Source organism: Nannobrachium achirus (genome assembly GCF_963921795.1).
Source record: "Nannobrachium achirus genome assembly, chromosome: 19".
NCBI classification, from domain to species: Eukaryota; Metazoa; Chordata; class Actinopteri; order Myctophiformes; family Myctophidae; genus Nannobrachium; species Nannobrachium achirus.
Genome location: NC_137826.1, coordinates 28,694,842 through 28,715,093, shown reverse-complemented (window position 1 = coordinate 28,715,093; position 20,252 = coordinate 28,694,842). Strand labels below are relative to the sequence as shown.

The 20,252-nt window shown below is 44.2% G+C and overlaps 1 protein-coding gene across 2 annotated transcripts in view; it reads left to right on the top strand.

The window, feature by feature from the left end:
* Window positions 1-20,252, top strand: part of mtmr4 (myotubularin related protein 4) — a 67,553-nt gene that overhangs the window by 10,792 nt on the left and 36,509 nt on the right. For both annotated transcript variants that reach the window (XM_080748587.1, XM_080748586.1), the window contains exon 2: window positions 2,454-2,553. In XM_080748587.1, coding sequence (XP_080604713.1) covers window positions 2,551-2,553 — 3 coding nt within the window. In that variant the 5' untranslated portion in view covers window positions 2,454-2,550. The remainder of the gene's footprint in view (window positions 1-2,453; window positions 2,554-20,252) is intronic.

Genomic DNA, 20,252 nt, shown 5'->3' with positions numbered 1-20,252 from the left:
TTGCTCATACTGTACAGTATACATACAGTGTGGTAGTGTTTGCTTAGTATCAGACGATTCACCTCATGCTCTTGGGTCAACTGGAACACCTGTTGTTCTATACGGTGGTGGTGGGTGTGTAAGCAAAGTTGCTCCCTTTTACTCACCTGTTGCTTATCGCTCTCACTTGGCCACTGCTGCTAAATGTTCTGCCCACTATGTGGAGTGGAATGCTGTTTTCCCTTCAGTTTAGCCTGGGTATCATTATTTATTTACTATACTGAATACTGCTATATTATTTATCAGTGCTCAATACTCCAGTCCACTCCTTTTCATAATTTGCTGAGAAAAAAGACAAGACGTATCCTCAAGGTTGTGGAATATATAGCTTTCCCCCATTTTTGTCCCAGTCAACTCCCAAGTCACTGCTGACTAGGCCTGGGGCGGTATGGACATTTTGTTACCGCGATTACCGTCTTCCCATTTACCACCGGTACTGCGGTAATTACCGCACCCCCGTATCTATTAATTAAGGTTCGGCGATAAGCCAAAATATTGCAATCATCTTCCCAAAAGTCGCCTCTCCACAGTGGAGAGGCGACACAGCCTGACTGCCCGAGATATACTTCTCCGTACAGCACAGCGGGTCTGGCTTTCAAAGGAGCAGATCTACAAGCTCACACCACATCGCATCCGCGATGCGTTCTGAGCTTTTAGATCTGCACTGTCGGGTTACCATAGTAACGTAGGCTAGCTACTTGGGCTTTTCAGACACAAACAGCTATGTGAACAAACCAGAAGAGGAAGGGTAGTCAGATCGTGTACAGTGATTCTGTAAACTCACGTCACGTCTCAACTCTCAAATCACAGTGATTGAGTGCTGCTATATACAGGTTTTAGTTACAAGACTTGACAGAAAAGGTTATAAAATCGCCGACGCGCCGCTGGACGGAGCACAACGTGCGACGCGGTGGAGCTGGAGAAAGTAAAATAGTTTCATTTTCGGTTTTGTCCACGCGGCCCGCGCTCCGCCAGTAATCCGTATGAATAAAAAAAGATATGCCACAACACAAGGTATGTATTAACATCCTTGTGTCGAGTGGATTACAGAGAAAGTATATGCTGCATTGCTGCTCCGTCATAGAGTTGTGCTCCGTACTCTACTGCCCTGCGTGCACTGTGTGTGTGTGAGTGACGTATGTGGGCGGCTTCCAACGTGTGGTACACGGCCCAGAGCAGAGCGGCATGGAGCGCATGCGGTCCTCGCTTCTCCCCCGTTTTAAAACTCGCTCGTTCTCAATAAAAATAGCCTATTTCTTTGTCTTTTTTGACCGCGGTAAGGACCCTGACACCGCGGTAGGCCGCGGTATACCGCGATACGGCGGTACGGCGGTTACCGAACCCAGCCCTACTGCTGACCCCTACTGGTCATTCTTAAGGTAGCTCTACACCGCACCGATTCTGTGAGGGAACAAGTCGGAATGTGTCTGCTGCCGACAAGCTGCGTTCGGCACCTTGTCGGCAAGACGCTTGCCGTCGATGAACTGAGCATGTTGGTCGTTTGCCGTCCTCGCTAGCCGTCGATAGTGATGAGGGGAGTAAATGCTCCACTGTAGAGTAGACCTCTAGTCTGCTACTGGTGCTGAAGCAAGCCTAAATAAGCCAGAGACATTTTCCCGTCTCACATTTGAACTATACCATATTCTCAATCTCAACTCTCAATTCCTATACCAATCGATCAACTCCTAAGCAAAGATAACGCTACTAAAATGCTCATGTTTGTTTTCTCCGAGCTGAGAGAGTGTTGACACATTTGCCAGATTCTGAGAGTGAAACATGCTACCAGGTCCATGAAAACAAGAAGCGACCAGTTTTTTCACCTCCTGGGCCCTATTACATCAGCTATTTAAAAAAAAACGACAGTATTCGAAGGTCGATTGTTCTGGATCAGGATGTGCTGGCGAGCACAGTACAGCGTAGCGTAGCACGTCTTGTATGCCGCTCACAACCTCACGTGGGGCGTGTTTACAGTGACCTGGTGATTGGTGTGAAGTGCTTGTTGGCCTCAGTAGTCGGGTTACGGCTGTCGCTCTGCAGGTTTAGTTTGTGGGGCTTTAATAAGTTGAACAAAATGTGGCTATATTTTCCCAAATATGGAGATGACTGACGTCTGACATCATAGATGTTTTTTATGCCTCTGTTGATAGAGATAGACAGTGGGCTGACAGGAAATGGGGAGTGAACATGCAGCAAAGGCCGTCGGGATTGGGACTCGAACCTGCGACACGCTGTCAGGCTACACTGAGCCAAGGTGCCTGGATCGCTATGCCAGCGGCCCAGGCCCTGAGAAGGGTTTATTTTGGAGCATAGGCCTGTGTGTGCGCGCGTGTGTATGTCATCAAACACATTGCAGGCACACACATGCCCTGCATACTATGTCAAAACATACTAGTGTGTCTTCTTTATATTTGCAGGCGTGGTCGCTGACACAGCGGAGCCCGGTGGACGGGAGGACCGAGGGATCTGGAGAGGAGAGCCCAGGTCGACTGTCTTACAGCGCTGACTGACAGCATGGTGAGCCAGTTACCCCAGTAGAGTGGGATGGATATGGTCTTAATATTGTATGTTTGACTGCATGATTCCTTTAGAGTTTTTGTGCCAAAACCGCCAATCGCCTCTCCCGCTCCCCGCCCTCATACACTCGTCTTCAGTGAGAAACCTTCGTATCGTTTTTCACCCTCACAAAGAAAGTGGAACCCATACTCTTGCATGCCTAAACAAAGCCCATGGGTGTTGCCAAATGTTTCATATTACTTTTTATAAAATGTTGCTCTAATGCATAGGTTTTAAATCTTGCACATACTGTGGTGTACTTTATGCTGCTCACCACCACAGATCCTTTTTTTGCTGAGGGAATGCATTTTTTCTTTTTAAATATTTGTGTGAAAGTGAAAGCGCATCAACTTCTTTATCAAATACCATCCCTGCTCATCCCCTGAAGCAGCTCTTCCCTGCCCCCCACCGGTTTTATTTTCCTGTTTGTTTCAATGAAGGGACATGCTGTCGTATCAGTGAAAGTGCCGTGGGGCAGGCCTGCAGATGTTTCAGGTCTTTGATGTACCAGGTTGCTCTATAAATGCCACGTGTCTCTTGTACAACACTTAATAGTGAGCCCTCTGTGCTTTGGAGTGCATCCAGACCCAGCGCAGGAACTGTTTGTTAAATGCCTCCTCCCATTGATCTTTCGAACCTGCTGGTTATCATCTGATTTTTGAGCATGCCCTGTGTCAACCCCTGCTGTATAGGCCTTATGCATTTATCAAAACCAACTATTGCTGCAACCGTAAGTGTTCATTCATGGTGGCGTTTGGCTGGTTGAAATGGAATGGCACTTATCTCATCTCAAATGTCCTTATATCACGTGGGGACTCCTTCCTACAACTGATCCCTAGTAGGGACTGTGCTCACTGTACATTGTACATTCTAATTCTGTAGAAATATCACCCTCTAGTGGACATATGTATATGTGGAATTCTGAGTCTGCTCAGAAAGTATGTCATTATCACTCTAAAGCAGTAGATGGTGCAAGTATAGAGTTGTCTCGAGTTACTCCATGTGCCTTGATTGTGACTGGTTGGTGGTGGAGATGCTTAGATATGGTTCTTGCTGTGTATCAGCTGCTTATCTAATGCCACACAATGTGCTGAAGGCCAACACGTATTACATAACCAAAATATTGTTGCTGTCAGGCAGAAACCCTGTATCTCCATATTATAACTTTTTGTGTTTAATTTATTTATTAATGCTGTATTTTGTCATACTACAGTGAGCGTCATACAAAAGTAGCAAAAACAGCAAGCTCACACAACGCGTTGCGATGTGACACATTGTGAGCATGTAGATCTGCCATTTGACTGAAAGTGCTTGACTGTTTCTGTGAATTGTATAAATACTGAAAATTATTAATTAAAATTAGATTTACTAACTTTTTTTATTTAATTGTTTTTCTAATTGGAAGTTTGGAACACAGGTTCCTTTTTCAATTTCCTGAAAAGTTACAGTTTTGGACATGGAGTACAAGGTTTCCACCCGACAGTGACGATATCTATCTTGCAATAGTAGTGCCAAATCCCTATGACTGACACACACACCTTTGCTGCATGCATGTCACTCCCCATCTCTCTCTCCCCATTTCCTGTCAGCCTACTGTCCTGTCAATAAAGGCATAAAAGCCCAAAAATAAATCTTTCCAAAAAAAAAAAAAAGAAGTGAGAGATGAGCTGTCAGTCTCCTAAAAGGAAGACTACAAATAACTCGATAAATCAGTGGTGTGCCTTTGTCAAATATGGCAGATCTACAGCATCTCTAAATGCGCAACCCATCAAACCTTGAAAAAGATGGGGTTGTGCTTGCATGGTAGGTGTGTATGTATAAGCTTTTGGTAGGGTTCCAGATGCCACAGTAGGGGATTCTGAAAGGGAGAGGGATGTATTGTGTACCATAAGTTTATGAAGAGGTGACAACAAAATGCACTGATAAAGGGTGTTCACTGTTCAGAGGCCTGGTGCAGCAATTATGGGACAGAAATAGGAAGTGTAACGGGAGGATTTGTGACCCAGAGTTTTGCTTGACTGGGTCCACAGAATGGCACCATGGTGCTGTGCCCAGGCTTCAGTCTTTTGTGCGCCAGGCAGGCCGACTCTAAGCTTTAATTGATGGCGGCCTGATAACTAAACAATGTGCCCACCGAGTCACTCTGAACAGGACCTGACCTACCTTCTACGTCCGATATATCTGGAGGGCTCTGTTGGACAGCCGCACAGAGATCAAAACTGAACTCTACCTGCTCGCTGCTTTACTTTCTAATAAATATTCATATACCTGTATAAGGCCAACAATGAATGATTTTATTTTAAGATATTCTTTATTTCCACTTTGAAATAGATATAAATAAATGGCTGTCTGCAAAAAAAATCCCCTATAAAATGTGGTTGTGGCATAAAAAAGCTTGAGAATCTTATATTTACAATTGAGCAAAAGCCGCATCCCACTTCCAAGCCCATTCACGCCCACTTTGCATCCACTTCAATTCAACTTCAACTCAACGGTAGGGAGAACGTAGGGAATAATACCGCCCATAACTCTATCATTGGCCCCCAGTTGCCATGGTGACCGGTGACCGCCGTCCATTGGCTCGTATTCCCAGCTATGGGACCGGCGGATCCAATTTCAACCGAGGGGGGCGTAGCCAGAACACACACACACACACACACACACACACACACACACACACACACACACACACACACACACACACACACACACACACACACACACACACACACACAAATAGCTAATAGTTAGCTCACAACTTTCCACTTTTCTCTTTCACCTCAATCGCAGTAACATCCATATACACCACTTGGCTAGGACTGATCACGTGGCACACGGAGTTCTTAACCGGAAGTGCGTCCGGCGGTCAAATATGTCCGACCGGAAACGTGCGCTGCGACACAATAGTTCCGCCACAATAGTTCCCCCCCCCCAAAAAAAATATTTTTTTATTTTTTATTTATTTATTTTTTACTTTTTTTTCAAAAAACTTTTTTTTTTTGAAAAAAAAAAGTTTTTTAGTAAAGAAGCGGGCGTGGACTCTAGATGTGAGCGGCCCGAAGGGCCGCGAACCTCTAGTACAAACACAATTGGCCTGTGTTAGGGGGAGGCAAGGCGAATGGGGAGGCTGATCTTTGTCACTGCACATACTGCTATGGGATGGGGCAGTACCTGTTAGCTGCGAATGTTGAGCGGGAGGAGTAGGATGGAGATGCTATGTCCTGAGTGGGAACATCTCACTGGCAGGTGAGCCATAGTGTACAACAACAGTGGCAACAGTCCCCACACATAAATGTGTGGGGAGTAATTAATTGGCAACTACTAAATTGGGGGTAAAAAGAGAATACATTTATTGGCTACTTACAAAAAAGAGAGAATAGAATATTTAGCCAAATGTTTCAAATTTCTGTAATTTCTGTATTAACTCTTTCAAAAAAAGAGTGCCACAATACCTATCGTGAGCTACTATGATTCTTCCTGTTGAATGAGTCCTTTGTAAGATTTGTTTTGTATCTACCTAGGTCTGCGCAGCACTGGCAAACGCAAAGAAGGAAAGAGCTATCTAATTAGGTCAAAGTTAACGTGGCCTTCACCAATATCACTCTCAGTTGCTAATGTTAGCTCTTAGACAGTACAGTACAGTATGTCCAGGTGTTGTGTTGTTTTCTCAGGTAGGATTATAGCCAGGTTGTTCCAGCAAGCTTTTCCACAGGTAATATGATCACATTAAGCCAGCCTTGTGAAGCAGCATTTAATTGCTTCCCAGCCTCCATGTGCCGTGTTTGCCTTTTGTGGCCCTAACAAAGTGGAACGTATTCAGTTCACACCGCTGTATTGTCAACAGGTTAACGTGAGCATGGAAAAAAGGACAATGGGATTATTTTCTAGCCTTCCTTGGGCACACTGCTCAGCTAACTTTTCAGGCTTTCTGAGGTCCAACATAACGATGGGAGCCTCTGTGTTACTGCCCCACATGATGTCACCTTTGTGTGTGCATGAGGTGCGCGTGTGTTTTCTCTGGGCTTGAGACAAAGGATACCCTTCAACTGGTAGATACCAGACACTCTGGTCCATGGCTCCAGTTACACCTTGATGGTTCATTCCAGGTTGCAGTTAATGATTTGACTTCAGTTCTTCATGAAAGGACATATGCTTCCAGCGCTGTTTGACCTGGCTTTGATTACTGAAGAGGGTCTGGACGGTTCACCGGTCAAATGTTCTTGTTTTCATTAACCAGCTGAATTGCTAAGTGGAAGTAGCATCAGAGGTAGTTGAGGTAGACATATTTCATCATGGTAGTGTAGACAGTCCAATTACCTGCCACAACAGACTGCCACTTGAGTCTACAGTATGTTACTGTCAGCCAGGGGCATAGTTTCTTAGAATGGAGCAGGGCTTTTCAAAGTGTAAGGGTAAGGCACGCCCTCCCCGTGAGCCAACAGAGCTTTGCAGGGGGGGAGGGGGGGGGCATGGAGAGACATCAGGAGAAAGCGACAGTCATCGGGACAAAAAACATGAAGTTAGTAGTTATGCCCGCAGATTGACACAACAACTGTTACTTATCACTTCCCCCAAGGTCATGCTTTCTCTGAAAGCTGGTGTTGGGATTCAGAGACATGGAGGATGAAGCTGCTACTCCTGATAGAAGTCTCTCAGTGTGTCAGAGGGATTAGATTTTCTGAACCCGGCCAATTGTTTTCATTGGAGTATTTGTCCGCCCCAGAAGCACTGTGGAGTATTGGAACCCCAGTATCCATGGGAGTAGGGCTGTCACAATTATTACATAATCGTCTAATCGTGATTATTTGACATTATCGCAATTATTTTGTCATAATCGTCATAATCGTGAATGTTGAAAAATGTCAGAAATAGTGGAAATAGCAGATCTACAAGCTCACAATGCGACGCGTTGTGAGCTTGTAGATCGGCTATTTCCACTATCAATGTTATTTTTTAAGTAGTAAGTTGTCAAATATGTCAGCAATATATTTGTATATTTAGGTTACGTGTCATATCTACCATATGCAACTTCAAAGCCTAAAAGCCAAACAGAAATGTAATTATCAACGACAAATACACAATTAAATCGTTAATCGCCAATTATTTGAGTGACAATTAATCGTCATGTAAAATGTCATATCGTGACAGCCCTACATGGGAGTGGGCAGGACCTTTACCCTTGCACCACCGGGAAGACCCTTTGTGTCCCCAAGTCACCTGACAGCCCACTGTCAGCTGTCAGCATGTAGGGTGAGGGTCTGTGGATAATAAACTTCTGCTCCTCTTGCTGGCAAGTGAAGATTGCCCAGATGCACGCTGCCATGGTACTCACTACTCAGCCCTGCCTAACCCCTTTAAGAATACAGTTCATCACATGGTACGCAGGATTGATAGTATGATTTTGGATAGTAGGGTATAACAGTGGCACAGGAGGTAGAGCGGCCACTTGGGAATCGAAAGGTTCCCTGTTCGATCTCTGCCGGCTTCTCCTGGATTAGTGTCAAAGTGTACTTGAGCAAGATACTAAAGCCCTTACTGTTCCCGATGAGCAGGTTGGTGCCGTGCCATGGTTTCTTCCGCCAGTCTGTGTGTGAATGGGTGAATGTGATGCACATTTCAAGGCGCTTTGGATAAAGGCACTATATAATTGCACCAATTACCATTTCTGTCCGAAAAATAGATTGATTGAGGTCTAGCAGGTGGTAATGCCATAGCCAGTACACTAGTGAGTAATGCAGATACTGTTTATTAGATTTTGTACTCAAATATTTAAGTATATATTTTGTTTTGAGCTGCATACACATTTTAATGCGAAATATTTTCAAAACTTGTGTTGGTATTTCTCCCAATTACAGTAAGTTACAGGATTGCATATTATAATGTGGCAGAGGGCAGCAAATACAATGTGCATTTGGATTCAGCTCTATTTAGACCTGTAGTCTAATGACTCATCTCTCAGTAACATACTCCTGTAACTGTGTGTCAACATGCCAGCCGGCTTTCTGCCTGGGTGAGTTGCTGCCCTCCTTTCCTAAAATAACATGAGACACGGGACCATATCTGGAGCTGACTGACTGTTGTAGCAGGGCTGGGAGAAAGAGGAAAGAAACATTTTGCTTGTTCTGGGCTCATGGTTAGTTCATTCATACACTTAAAGTTGTACTATGTAACTTTTTTTATAAAACAAATCTTAAAATTCTCCTAACTATTAAATCACAAAAGTTTTAGAAGATCCGCGCCGTGAATTTCAGCCTGTAAAGCCTTCTCTGTATGTAAACTGAGATCCTTGCCGTGGACCGGATCTCGCGCCAAAATTGCGTCATCACACTACCGGCCAATCACAGCGAGGGTTATACAACTGCCGGCCAATCACAGCGCATCTTGAAGTGGGGTCGCTATGGCAGCCATATTTGTTGTCGCCCGTTTGTACCATCCCTTCTCTAGGTAATTTCGCCTACCAGGCAGGGTGAAGGAGTCCGTATCTCTGGAATTACTGAACGCACAGGAACAAGGGACCCCTTAAAAGATAGATCTCAGCGAGGTGGAGGCAGACGCGGGGGTCTGAAGGTACGAAAAACGTCCGAAAGACGCGGACGCGACCGCGGTTTGCTATAGGGCTAATGACCACTAGTTGGGCATCTTACACAGTATGGCTTTAAGTCAGTCTGTTTCGAAAATGGTGGCAGCTCTTGATCTGGAGAAGAGATAAATATGAAGAATGTAAATGGTATTTTAAAGCATATGAGTGAGGATAGCGACTTTTTTTCTTGCTGTTTGTTTTGTTTTGTTTTTAAGAAAAAATGGTGTTGTAAGCTGCTCCATGAGAATAAATATCTGCCGGTCATATCCTATAGTAGGCCTATACACACTGTACAAAAGGCGATATATCATTGTAGGAGACAGAATGTCTGCACAAAAAGCTGTGTGGGGTTGCTGTTGTCTAACAAGGGATTGCCCCCAGGCCCAGCCATGCTCGGTGTGAGAGCACACTTCTAGAAGTTCAATAAGTACACTCATTTGGAATTCATCCAAAAAGCCCAAATAAATCATTGATATCCGCAGTGATCTACAGCGATTAATAATGGCTCAATATCGCAAGAAAGAAGTGAAATGTTCCAGTTATTTCACCACTCATGCGTACACGTCATATACGCATTCATGCACTAACAACCCAAGCACATTATGGAAAGAAACTAGACCAGGTCAACCTGGTTGTGCCAGACCCCCTGTCTGTCATCATCATTTATGACATCATGCCTTTTGTAGGCATGTCATCATCATGTCATCATCATATATACCCTTTATATAGAAAACCCGGACAGACCGACATTTGCTTATGTAGGCCTACCCATTTCATGGGTCTGGCAAAAATGTGCTATGCTGAAAAGCTAGCACGACAGATTTAAATCATGGTCTGGAGCATATACTTTCAGATGGCTTGTGGGATGTAAACATGTCAGAGGCATATACTGTATATGCACGTAGCGGAAATCTGTAGAAGTGCCTAATTTGCAGAATTGCATTTTGCTGCAGTGGACGCTCTGAACCATTTACAGGATGAGGTGGAAATCACGGTGCAGTGCACATGAGTGCCATACATCAGTGATGCTCAACCTGTGGGCCAGAGCCAACTGCTGGGCCGTGAGGATATTGCAAGTGGGCCCCAACTAATTAGCAAACGCAATTAAGATTTGAACGATAATATAACATTTATATTAAAAATAATAATGTTTAGAGATGTGCTGATTGATCGGTGAGTGATCGCGATCAGCCGATAATGCCTCTATCGGCTTTGAATGGTATCAGCTTTGCCGATCTACAAGCTAGATCAGCTATTTTCACAATATTTATCTGTGGGACTCAATGTAACCTCAGCTTCAACTCCTACAAGTTGAATTGGATACTAAAGGACCTCAGCCTGCAATCTCCTAATGTTTATAGTTAATATGCAATGTCAATGTTTTGTAAGAAGAATCATTAAATATATAAATGCTGCTACAGTAACACAATACATAGAAGAATTTATGGATTTGAGGCTGTAATCACCAGGTTTTTCAAGTGGTTCCTGATTCAGAAAAGGTTAACTTGAGAACCACTGCCATGCATCACTCACCCCTCTCCAGCAGCCTGGTTCTCTAAGCCAAGCTAGTTGACTCATATGAAGCATGATAAAGAGATGCAGGTGTACCACAAATGAAATACCAGTAAAACGCCATAATGGCATGTGGCGACCGTTAGGGGGTCTCGACCCGTCGGTCGACTGCCGCTTGCGGCTTGCTCACGCTACCCTGAAATGCTTAGCCTGGTCCTCTCCACAGACAAAACTCTGATGCGCGACACGTTGTTTTTTAGTTCGTTATTCATGTCACAAGCATAAATCATGCAAAGACAATCCCAGTTGGTAGAAAACACCAGAGCTCTTAATAAACACTTGTGCAACAAATATCTCTGTTCCATTTATGCTAGTATACCGGCATACCCTCATTATGTTATATTACCGTATTTTCCGGACTATAAGGCGCACTTAAAAGCCTTTAATTCTCTCAAAAAACTACAGTGCGCCTTATATATGGATCATTCATTGACATTGACATTCCCTTTAGCACAGCTCCATCTGTTGGATGCATAAGCGTCTATTATGTGCGCCTTATAGTCAGGTGCGCCTTATATATGAAAACAGTTTGAAAATAGACCATTCATTGACAGTGCGCCTTATAGTCAGGTGCGCCTTATAGTCCAGAAAATACTGTATATGTACAGTACATATACACTAGTATAGACTAATCCACAATCACAACTGCGTTGCCAAGTGGCAACACAACACTGCAACTACAGCGCAGCGCTCTGTGGATTCGGCTATACACCTACTACCTACTCACGTGTACTACACTAACACTTATAGTTATATAATATTTTATGTATAGCCCAAATAGTGCACAATGCACATAATCATCATAGTGGTACGAACACAGTTTCTTTAAATTAAACTTTCCTCTCAAATGATAAATCTCGATTTGTATGTTGTATGTACCTCCACACTGTAAGTCGGATATGGCAATACAAGTGAACAATACAAAGTGTGTTGTGTTTGAGACACAGAAACCGAATCCAACATGTATGACTATTTATTCTGCATTTTATTTTATTATTTTATTTTGCTTATGTATTTCAATGACTAACCAGTGTTAATGAACCCTAGCTAGGAATGATTCAACTCCCTCCTGTCTAACCATGGAGTTGCAAGCACATGGTGCAGAAGTGTCTCCCCAGTCACGACTCTCCCCGGGGGGGGAGGGGGGTGCGAGAGATGCGAGGAGGAGGGGCTTGTGTCTGCCCCTTGAAGCGTACTGCATGCTGTATTACACGCACACATACACACACCCTTCCCTCTCCCTTGGGGAACAGAGGAGCTTGCGGCTGCAGTTCTGTGCCGCAGCTAGTGCACAGACAGACAACACTGGCAAAGAGAGAGAGAGAGAGAGAGGCAGACACTGTAGAATGCTGTGTCACTGGGGTTCTCTGCATAAACTCACTTTCCAAGCTAACACTCTCTTTCTTCTCCTTCTTTCCCTACTGCACTCGTACACAGTCAACACATGGATGGAATCGCAATCGTCCACCCAGACCAAATGAGTTGCTTTTAGTGCCTGTCTCACTGGTGGTGAGGTGTGTCTGTCTCTACTCCCCCCTCCCTGCCGGTGCATGTACTGTATGCCAGCGCCTTTATGGTTCGCATTTTGTTACGTTTTTCCTGAGGCCATGACTGTTAATACGAGCAGCACAACCCTTGTGGACAAAGCGTGTGATACTGACTGGGTGGCTAGCGTGTGTTTGATATAAATGTGGCACATGGCAGACGGCGCATCCTCAGGGTGGTGAGGGAGATCTTGGTGAGGGGTGAAGGAGGGGAGAGAGAGGAGGAGAGCAATGCGAGCAAGTGAAACAGTGAGATGCAGAGCATGCGGAGGGGTGGGGCTTAGCATCAGTCAGTTCCCTGCCTCCGTGTCCCAGCCTCTTTCCTCCTCCCTCTGTTTTCTCCCTCTCTCTCTCCTCTCTTAACATGCGGTCTCCTCATCCTGCGTGCTTCAGGCAGGCAGGCGCACCTGCTTTCGCTTCTCTGGCTCTGTATTTTCTTGTTCCATTATTACCTCAACAGTGGACTTGTGTGTTTAATTAATTTTATTTTTTATTTTTATGGGCCATTATTATCCTTGTGGCCGCGCAATAGGGGCTTCCTTCAGGCTCACTCTCTGCGCCTTTGACCCGATCCTGTTGGGGGGTGGGGGGGCCAATTGGGACCACCTCCCAACGTGCTGAAAGGGGGGTGGGGGTGAGGTGGGAGAGGGTCTAGCAGGCAGGGCTGCGGAGGGAGAGAGGCTCTCGCCGGGGAGAAGAATGGTTATGCCTGCCCTTCGTGCTCCGGTCGCGCTGCTGCTGCTGCTCCGTAGGCTGCGTGTCGGTCAGGCACGGCCCTGCGCCACCTCCACCTCTCTCTCACCATCATCATGAGCCTCGCAGGAAGGATCGCCTGCTCTATGCTCAACTGCTTCGTAAGTCCAACGGCCCTTTCTCTGTACTAGCCTTTCTTGGGTGTTTGTGAACACATTGTGGTGTGTTCTGTTCTCTCATTGTGCCGGTGTGACTTGGAATGGGCGTGTTTGGAAGAAACCACTCACGCTTGTACCTCTACGGCTCTGGCGTGCATGCGTGTCAGTCAGTGGGGGATGGGGTATAGGGGAGTGGTACTCGCCGGCACACGTGAGCGCTGCAGCTATTAAGTAACCGATGTTGGCTCCATCTACACTGTACGCATGTGAGCCGTTAGTGTTAAATCTGCTATTTCTCATCCATGTGATGATGAAAAGCTATGGTTATCCACCACCCACCCCAACCAACGCCATGGCATGCTGCTATTTCACACCTCTGTTCTATCGAGGACCTTGTGCCACGTGCGTAGCCATGATGAGAAGAATCGGGGCGTTGGGGGAAGACGAGGAGAACGTGTAGTGGAGTACCTCGTGTTCCAAAGAGTCACAGATGTACAGGGACTGTATACATGAATGCATAGAGATGGCAGATGGCTAGCTAGCAGAGAATACCTGTGGCACAGAGGGTATAAGGTAGAGGTGATAAGTGAAGAATAAAAGCCCTTTCACAGCATGAGCTGGTGCATGTATCATCTACCTATCAACCTCTGAAGTTTCAACAAGACTAACTAATCTCATCTGTGCACATCATCATGCCACTACAAAGTAGGCTGCATGCAACATACAATAATAGTTTCTGGATAATGCCATAATACTACTACTACTAGCTAGCACTTACATACACAGCTTCAATATTCAAGCTCAAATCATGACGTTGACTGCTATCTTACAGCTAGTTACATTTGCACCTGGTATATGAATTGGTGCACACAGCCTTTACTTTTACCTGCCAGATAGTTAATTTGCTTTGTCAGCCCGGATGATGCTTAATCATACATAAATAAATGCAGCACTTATGCAATAATTAATAATACAAATGTGTTACTCTTAAATCTGATAAAAACTAAAACAAAAAACATAAAATGTGATCATTTTGAGGTGATGGCAGGTAAGATGTGTGTTCAACCTTCTCAACTCTTTCCCTATGTCTAGTATGGGATTAAACTGGTTAGACAATAGGTTATAGGCACAACTACACAATTTACTATCTCACTCCAATGTGTTATACTGCCATTGTTTCTGCTGAATCAGCAAACCCTGTGTCGTGTCTGTCTACAGTAGTTCTGTATCATCCCCTGTTGCCATCTCTTTGAAGCATACAAACGTATAAAGCCAAAGGGAGATGGGAGAATAGAGCCAAGCATCACAAGCAAATGTTTTGTTCTCCCTCCATCGTCACTTTTCATTGATTGATTGATGGAATATTGTTATGAGACAGATGTGAACAGCAAGGGATACAGTCAGACATTTGAGCTAAAAGGATTAAGTCCTGGGGACCTGTTTCCATTGTGGTCCTATGTATGCAATTCATCAACATAGCATAGAAATAACACCAAAATACAATATCATCAACAAATATAAAACACTATATGTACAAAGTACACCAGTAAGACTCCCTAATCGGACCGTCAGGTCGCATGTTTACAAGCAGCCTCATGGTGGTGCTAGAACAGGGGCATGTGCAGGTAGATGTGAAGATTTGAAGTGGCATGTATGCCTATATGTGGAGGGAATGTGCGTGGCTAATTGCAAAGAAAAGGCATGTGGTGTTCATGATTTGCGGATTTATTATATATTTTTTCTTTTTGAAAAGGGAGCAATCCAGCAAACTTAAGAAGGCAATCATAGCCTATCAGGAGGGAATATGGGAAATTAGACAGATGCACGTTGATGACATGAGTTGCGAGATACTGTGTTCTGCTGTGCGTGATTTTTAGGCAACATCTGTTGGAGCAGTGTCCATTAATGTTGTCTGCAAAAAGCAACCTCATGGTGGCGCTAGAAGAGGGCATGTGAGAAATCAGGGGTGGAGGTTGTGGTTTGCCAGCCAAGGAGTGTGTGTGCAAAGTTTGGCATGGATAGGGGCAACTTAGCCGGAGATAAGAGTAGGGCCAAAAGTGTGACGTGACGTGACGGACAGACGGATGGACTGACAGACAGCAAGTGGAGGTTTTGATAGTAACTGCGACCTGACAGTCGCAAAAAAGGGGGGAAAAAGCTGTCTGCAGTGAATGCCATGTCATCTTTGTGTTCCAGCTATAATTGCTACAAAGAGAACTATAACAAGTCTTAATTTAATTCAGGACTGTTTTTTCCATGACTACGCCATTATACCCCATGGGCTAAATGAATCAGGAATGTAACATGAGCCAAGAGCTTTCTGAGGGACGAAGTCTCAGTCTGTGTCTCACTTGTTCCAGTATTGGGCTAAACCCAATACTGACTGGCATCTTGGAGCAGGACCTTAATGTGTAGCCCATGGCAACGAGTTGTGTTACTGATGCAGGCCTTGGTCACCGCCACAGACTACTCTTAGAGGCACAGGGGCATCAGTACGAGGAAAATGAGACGTTGTAAGCTTGTAGACCGGTGAGAGAGATTCGGTGTAGGCAGAGAAAAAAGCGGTCCAAGTACAGTTGTAATTCAGATTCGTTTTACTAGAGGGTTTAATTTAAGACGTGGTTAATTATCTATTAATAATAATTAACTATCTCTTATCCAGCACATTCTATAACCTTGTATATACAATATACAATACCTGCTGTAACTTCTTTGTTTAACTTTAACTACACAGAAATGTATCTCTGCTGCTCACTCCTTTCTTTGATTCTGTGATTTTCCAGTGCTTCTGTCTCCCAGTAACGTAGCCGTGTACGGAGGTTTCTGTGCACTGGCAACATTTGACAGACAGGAGCTCCAACGAAATTTCATTTCCAGCAGCACCTTTAAGTTATTTCTAGAGTTAGAGCCACAAGTGCGTGACATCATCTTTACGTTCTACGAATCCAAGTACGCCTCTTGTCTCAAACTACTGGATGAAATGAAGGACAACCTTCTGCTGGACATTTATCTGGCTCCTCATGTCAGAACACTGTACACACAGATCAGTATGTTGTGACCTGGAATTCAGATGTGTGTGCAATAGATTGTTTTGGTTTCTAGAAAAGTGAGCTTTGCATTAGGTAAGAGTAAAGCCCTTTGCACACAGGACAGTTGCGTTTTTTTTTCGTTTGCTGCATGAATAAAACTCATTGGATTTGGTGTGCAATGCTGTGCGGAATCGGCGCTGCGGATCCCAAAAGGAGTCATAAAAGGAGTGATGAGTTTTTTACCGCATGCGACAAGACGCACAAATCGAACTGGGTTCGATCGAGAAAAAAACGCACGGCCGCAGCCGCTCGTCGCACGGCTAATTCGGATCCGGTGTGCATGAGGTCGTAGAGAATCATTGTTTTCTTTAAAAAAAAAGAAATTGTCCGTTTTATCCGTGCGGATAAACGCGCCTGTGTGCAAAGGGCTTAAGACCCCCTGTAGAGCTTCACCAGTCCATGGAGTACAACAGCTCACTTCTCAATCTATTGTAAAATTGGGCTTCTCATTTAAACATGGCTACAGTGTGAAATATTGACATGGACAGGGGGAGAGCAGTACAAGGGAAAGGGTGTGGGAGTTTGGTAGGATTCATCATATTCTTGTCTTGTCTTGAACTGGATTAATCTCCTTGAATACATTGGCCATCTGACCATCCCAAGGTGAACAAAACTTGTCTCTGTTCCTCTTTTTTTTTTTTTTTACATCTCTTCCTATGTCTGTCACTGAATAATAAATTACTACTCACCACATACAAGGCCATCAACAGCCTAGCTTCCCCTACCTCTCCTTCAGCACAATGCCCCCTCCAAATGTGCTGGGTAAATCTGATCTTCTCATCATCCGTCAGTTTGTGTCGTTCGCTCTTAGTTTCCATTTCCACAGTTTGCCATACAAAACGTATTTTTACATATCACAAACAAGACAAAACATAACCAATACCCTAAGTCAGCCTGACAAACCTGCCCTCAACAGGAGACACACCAAAAATAGACACAGATACAGGAAAAAACTAATTTGGTTTGAGTCACCTGATCAATCTGAAGGAGGTAGGCTTCCATGTCGTTATGGGCATCATGAACATGATGTTTGTGTGGCTCATGCACAAGTGCAGCCCTTTTGTTAGCACCTGTTAATTGAACCACTTGACGGCAAACCAATGTTACCTACAGTACCCGTGCTCTGCCTTTCTATCTTGTTACCCTTAGGGCTCTCTGATGCTGCCTTCAGAAACGGCCAAAAAAAGGTACCTCAGCAGGCAACGTTTTACTCCAACTTCAGAATGGGATGGACCTTGATGGCTTCCTGCTGTTTAATGCTGGCTGTAGACGGCAGTATTTGTTCCCACTGAGACAGACAGCCTCCAACTCTGAAAAGGAGGCTGTATCCATGGCAACTGTTATTGAAGACAAAGTAATTGTCTCTTCCCCCTATCTGATGTATCATCACAGTAACCTTCACTCTTTCAACCACCCCATTTTGTTCCTTTAGTCCCGTATAGTGGTCAATGGACTTTCAAAAAATGTATTAGAACATTGTTTTCCGCAAATAATGAAACAACAAAATAGCATTGTCACTGCCAAACGGACATTATTCCAGTTATCAGCTACTGTATATCACAAATTGTCACCCAAAAATATTTAGCTAGTTAACAAGCACTTGAGAAAAGCAGGAAGGAGGTTGTGTTCGTCTTGTCTGTCTGTCTGGCCCATCATTTTGGTTGCTTGCTGGCCAAAGGTGGGGGAGGGTGTGGAGGCTTTGAGCAGTGACGAGGCAAAAACACTCAGGCAGGCTCAGGACATGCTGTTCTCCATCTTTCTGGCTCAGAACAAGCACTGCATTTCTTGTATTTTAAAGCTGTGTTAATCTGATTGTATGTGATTGGGGACAGCAGCGCATATAATGGACCCCCCCCCCCCCCACACACACACACACACACACGCACGCACACACACACACACGCACACAGACAGATGAGCTAAGGAAAATATTGTTAGTGTTGTTTGTATATGTAAACCTGGCAGCAGAGTTTTCTGTTGTTGCGCTAAGTTTCATCTACTGGCTAAGATGATCAGAAGTGCATTTGGAAAGTCCTATGTACAAGACAGAATGCCACTTATTACTCATTGTCCCTCTGTGACAGGGCTCTGCAAATGCTACACCTGTCTTGCTCTCTTCCCATAAGCCCAGAACAGCCTTCCTTTCCTCATAATTTCATCCAACAGTCAACCTAGTTTCCCAGTACCTAATCCTCCCATCTATGAGTGTGGTGATGGGTTTATAGAACAGTATCTATCAACACTGAGCCTGGTTCTGGTCAGTCATTTTCATTTTACGGTACACTGTGTGCTAGGCTAGCAGGGACTCCTGGGATTGCCGTGTCAGGGCAGCTTTATAAGAGCAACTACCAAATGGTGCTGACTTACGTCATGTCAAGTTGTGCAGGACATAGAAAACCATGTACATGGTAGAAATATAGATAGTAAGGGTAAATACCCGTTTCCAGAAACTGGTATCAAATCTCTGAGAGGTGCTCATACTATTAACTTGTTACATCATTTATGGCTTCTGTCTGGCACATCCCACCAAATATTGTTCCCCAAGCATAGCAAATTAAACTATTCTTCAATAATAAGGCTGCCGTTCCAGTTACCCAGCAACAGTGAATGAGATCTACCTATAATAACCTGACTCGTCCAGGTGGTCTCTGAATGATGCCCATGGTCCGATAACCCCATCTAGGCCCAGGAGAAAGTAGAAAGATTGATGACACCAGGCTGTCTAATCATTCAATCCACATCATAGGCTGACTTGGGTCAGAGCTCATATTGACACGTTAAGACGTTTGTATGAGATTGCACAGCAATAGAGGGACAACCGGAGATGGAGGTTTACTAGTGATACTGGAGTATTGACTTGGAAGCCAAAAGTGTCAGTTTAAAAGGAGTAATGTAATATATCACAACAAGGACATCTTGTGGAATGTTTGGCAGCTTCATTGGTCCTGCTATGGGTCAGCTGGAATATTGTTTTCCGTTGTCACATTCACTCTGTCATTCACTGTTACCTCTTGAGGGTCCTGCAGTGCTTCAATCAAAACACAATGTCAGCTTGAACATTAGCAGGAGGACATGGAGCCTGTTATCTATCGTGATGACCATGATGATGGCTATGATGGCTATCCTATAAAGGGTGTGATTACATCTTCACTCAGTATCATGCAGCTCTCTTGGATCGTGCATCACTTCTTCACAACGACGGATCCCCTTAAGTGGGATTCAGATTTAGCCCATTCAAAGTCAAACACAGCTCTGTTTGATACCTCTTGTTCTAAACATCCACTCTACTCAATATTTACGAACAGTGTACCTATTAATTCCACACCACATGTTTATTTTTTTTAATTGTGCTGCCTATGTGTATTGCTTCTCCACACATATGACAGACCATGACAAAGAGATAATAGCCAAATATACAGACTTAAGTGTTTCTTCTCATCTCCCAGTTGAGAGTTTTGAAAAGAGACAGGTTGAGTTTGGTGACATGGTGAGGAGGGGCTGGTATTCTTGGCACACTGTCTCTATTTCCTCCCATTTTGCCCAGTGGGTGATGTGCTTGTCATATGGTTAAATCGCTGGCTTAAACCTGAGGACAACAGATGTAATGACTGCTCACATGGCAGGGGGTCTGTATGATTAGCCATCAGGGGGTTTCCCCGCCATTGCTTTTATTGTGTTCACTGTGCGTTTGTCCTAGCCTATGATTAACTGTTATTTCATCCATTTTGCTATATAGAGCCAGTAGTATCCAGAACCAAGACAAAGGCCATTGTTCAAATAAAATAGCATTTATTAAAACTACTACAGCACAATTTCTGTGTTAATGATGCATCGCAAAGCCTGGGGGTACATTATGTTTTAGACACATCTAGTGGTGCAAAATGTCAGTCAATATTTTGAGTTATTATTTTTATAAAAGTATGAAAATACAGTTATAGTAACAACTTACACAATTAACTTAAAAAGCACAGTAGTGAACACTCCCTGTGACCTAAAAGAGAAATTAGGCGTTTGCCAGGGACCC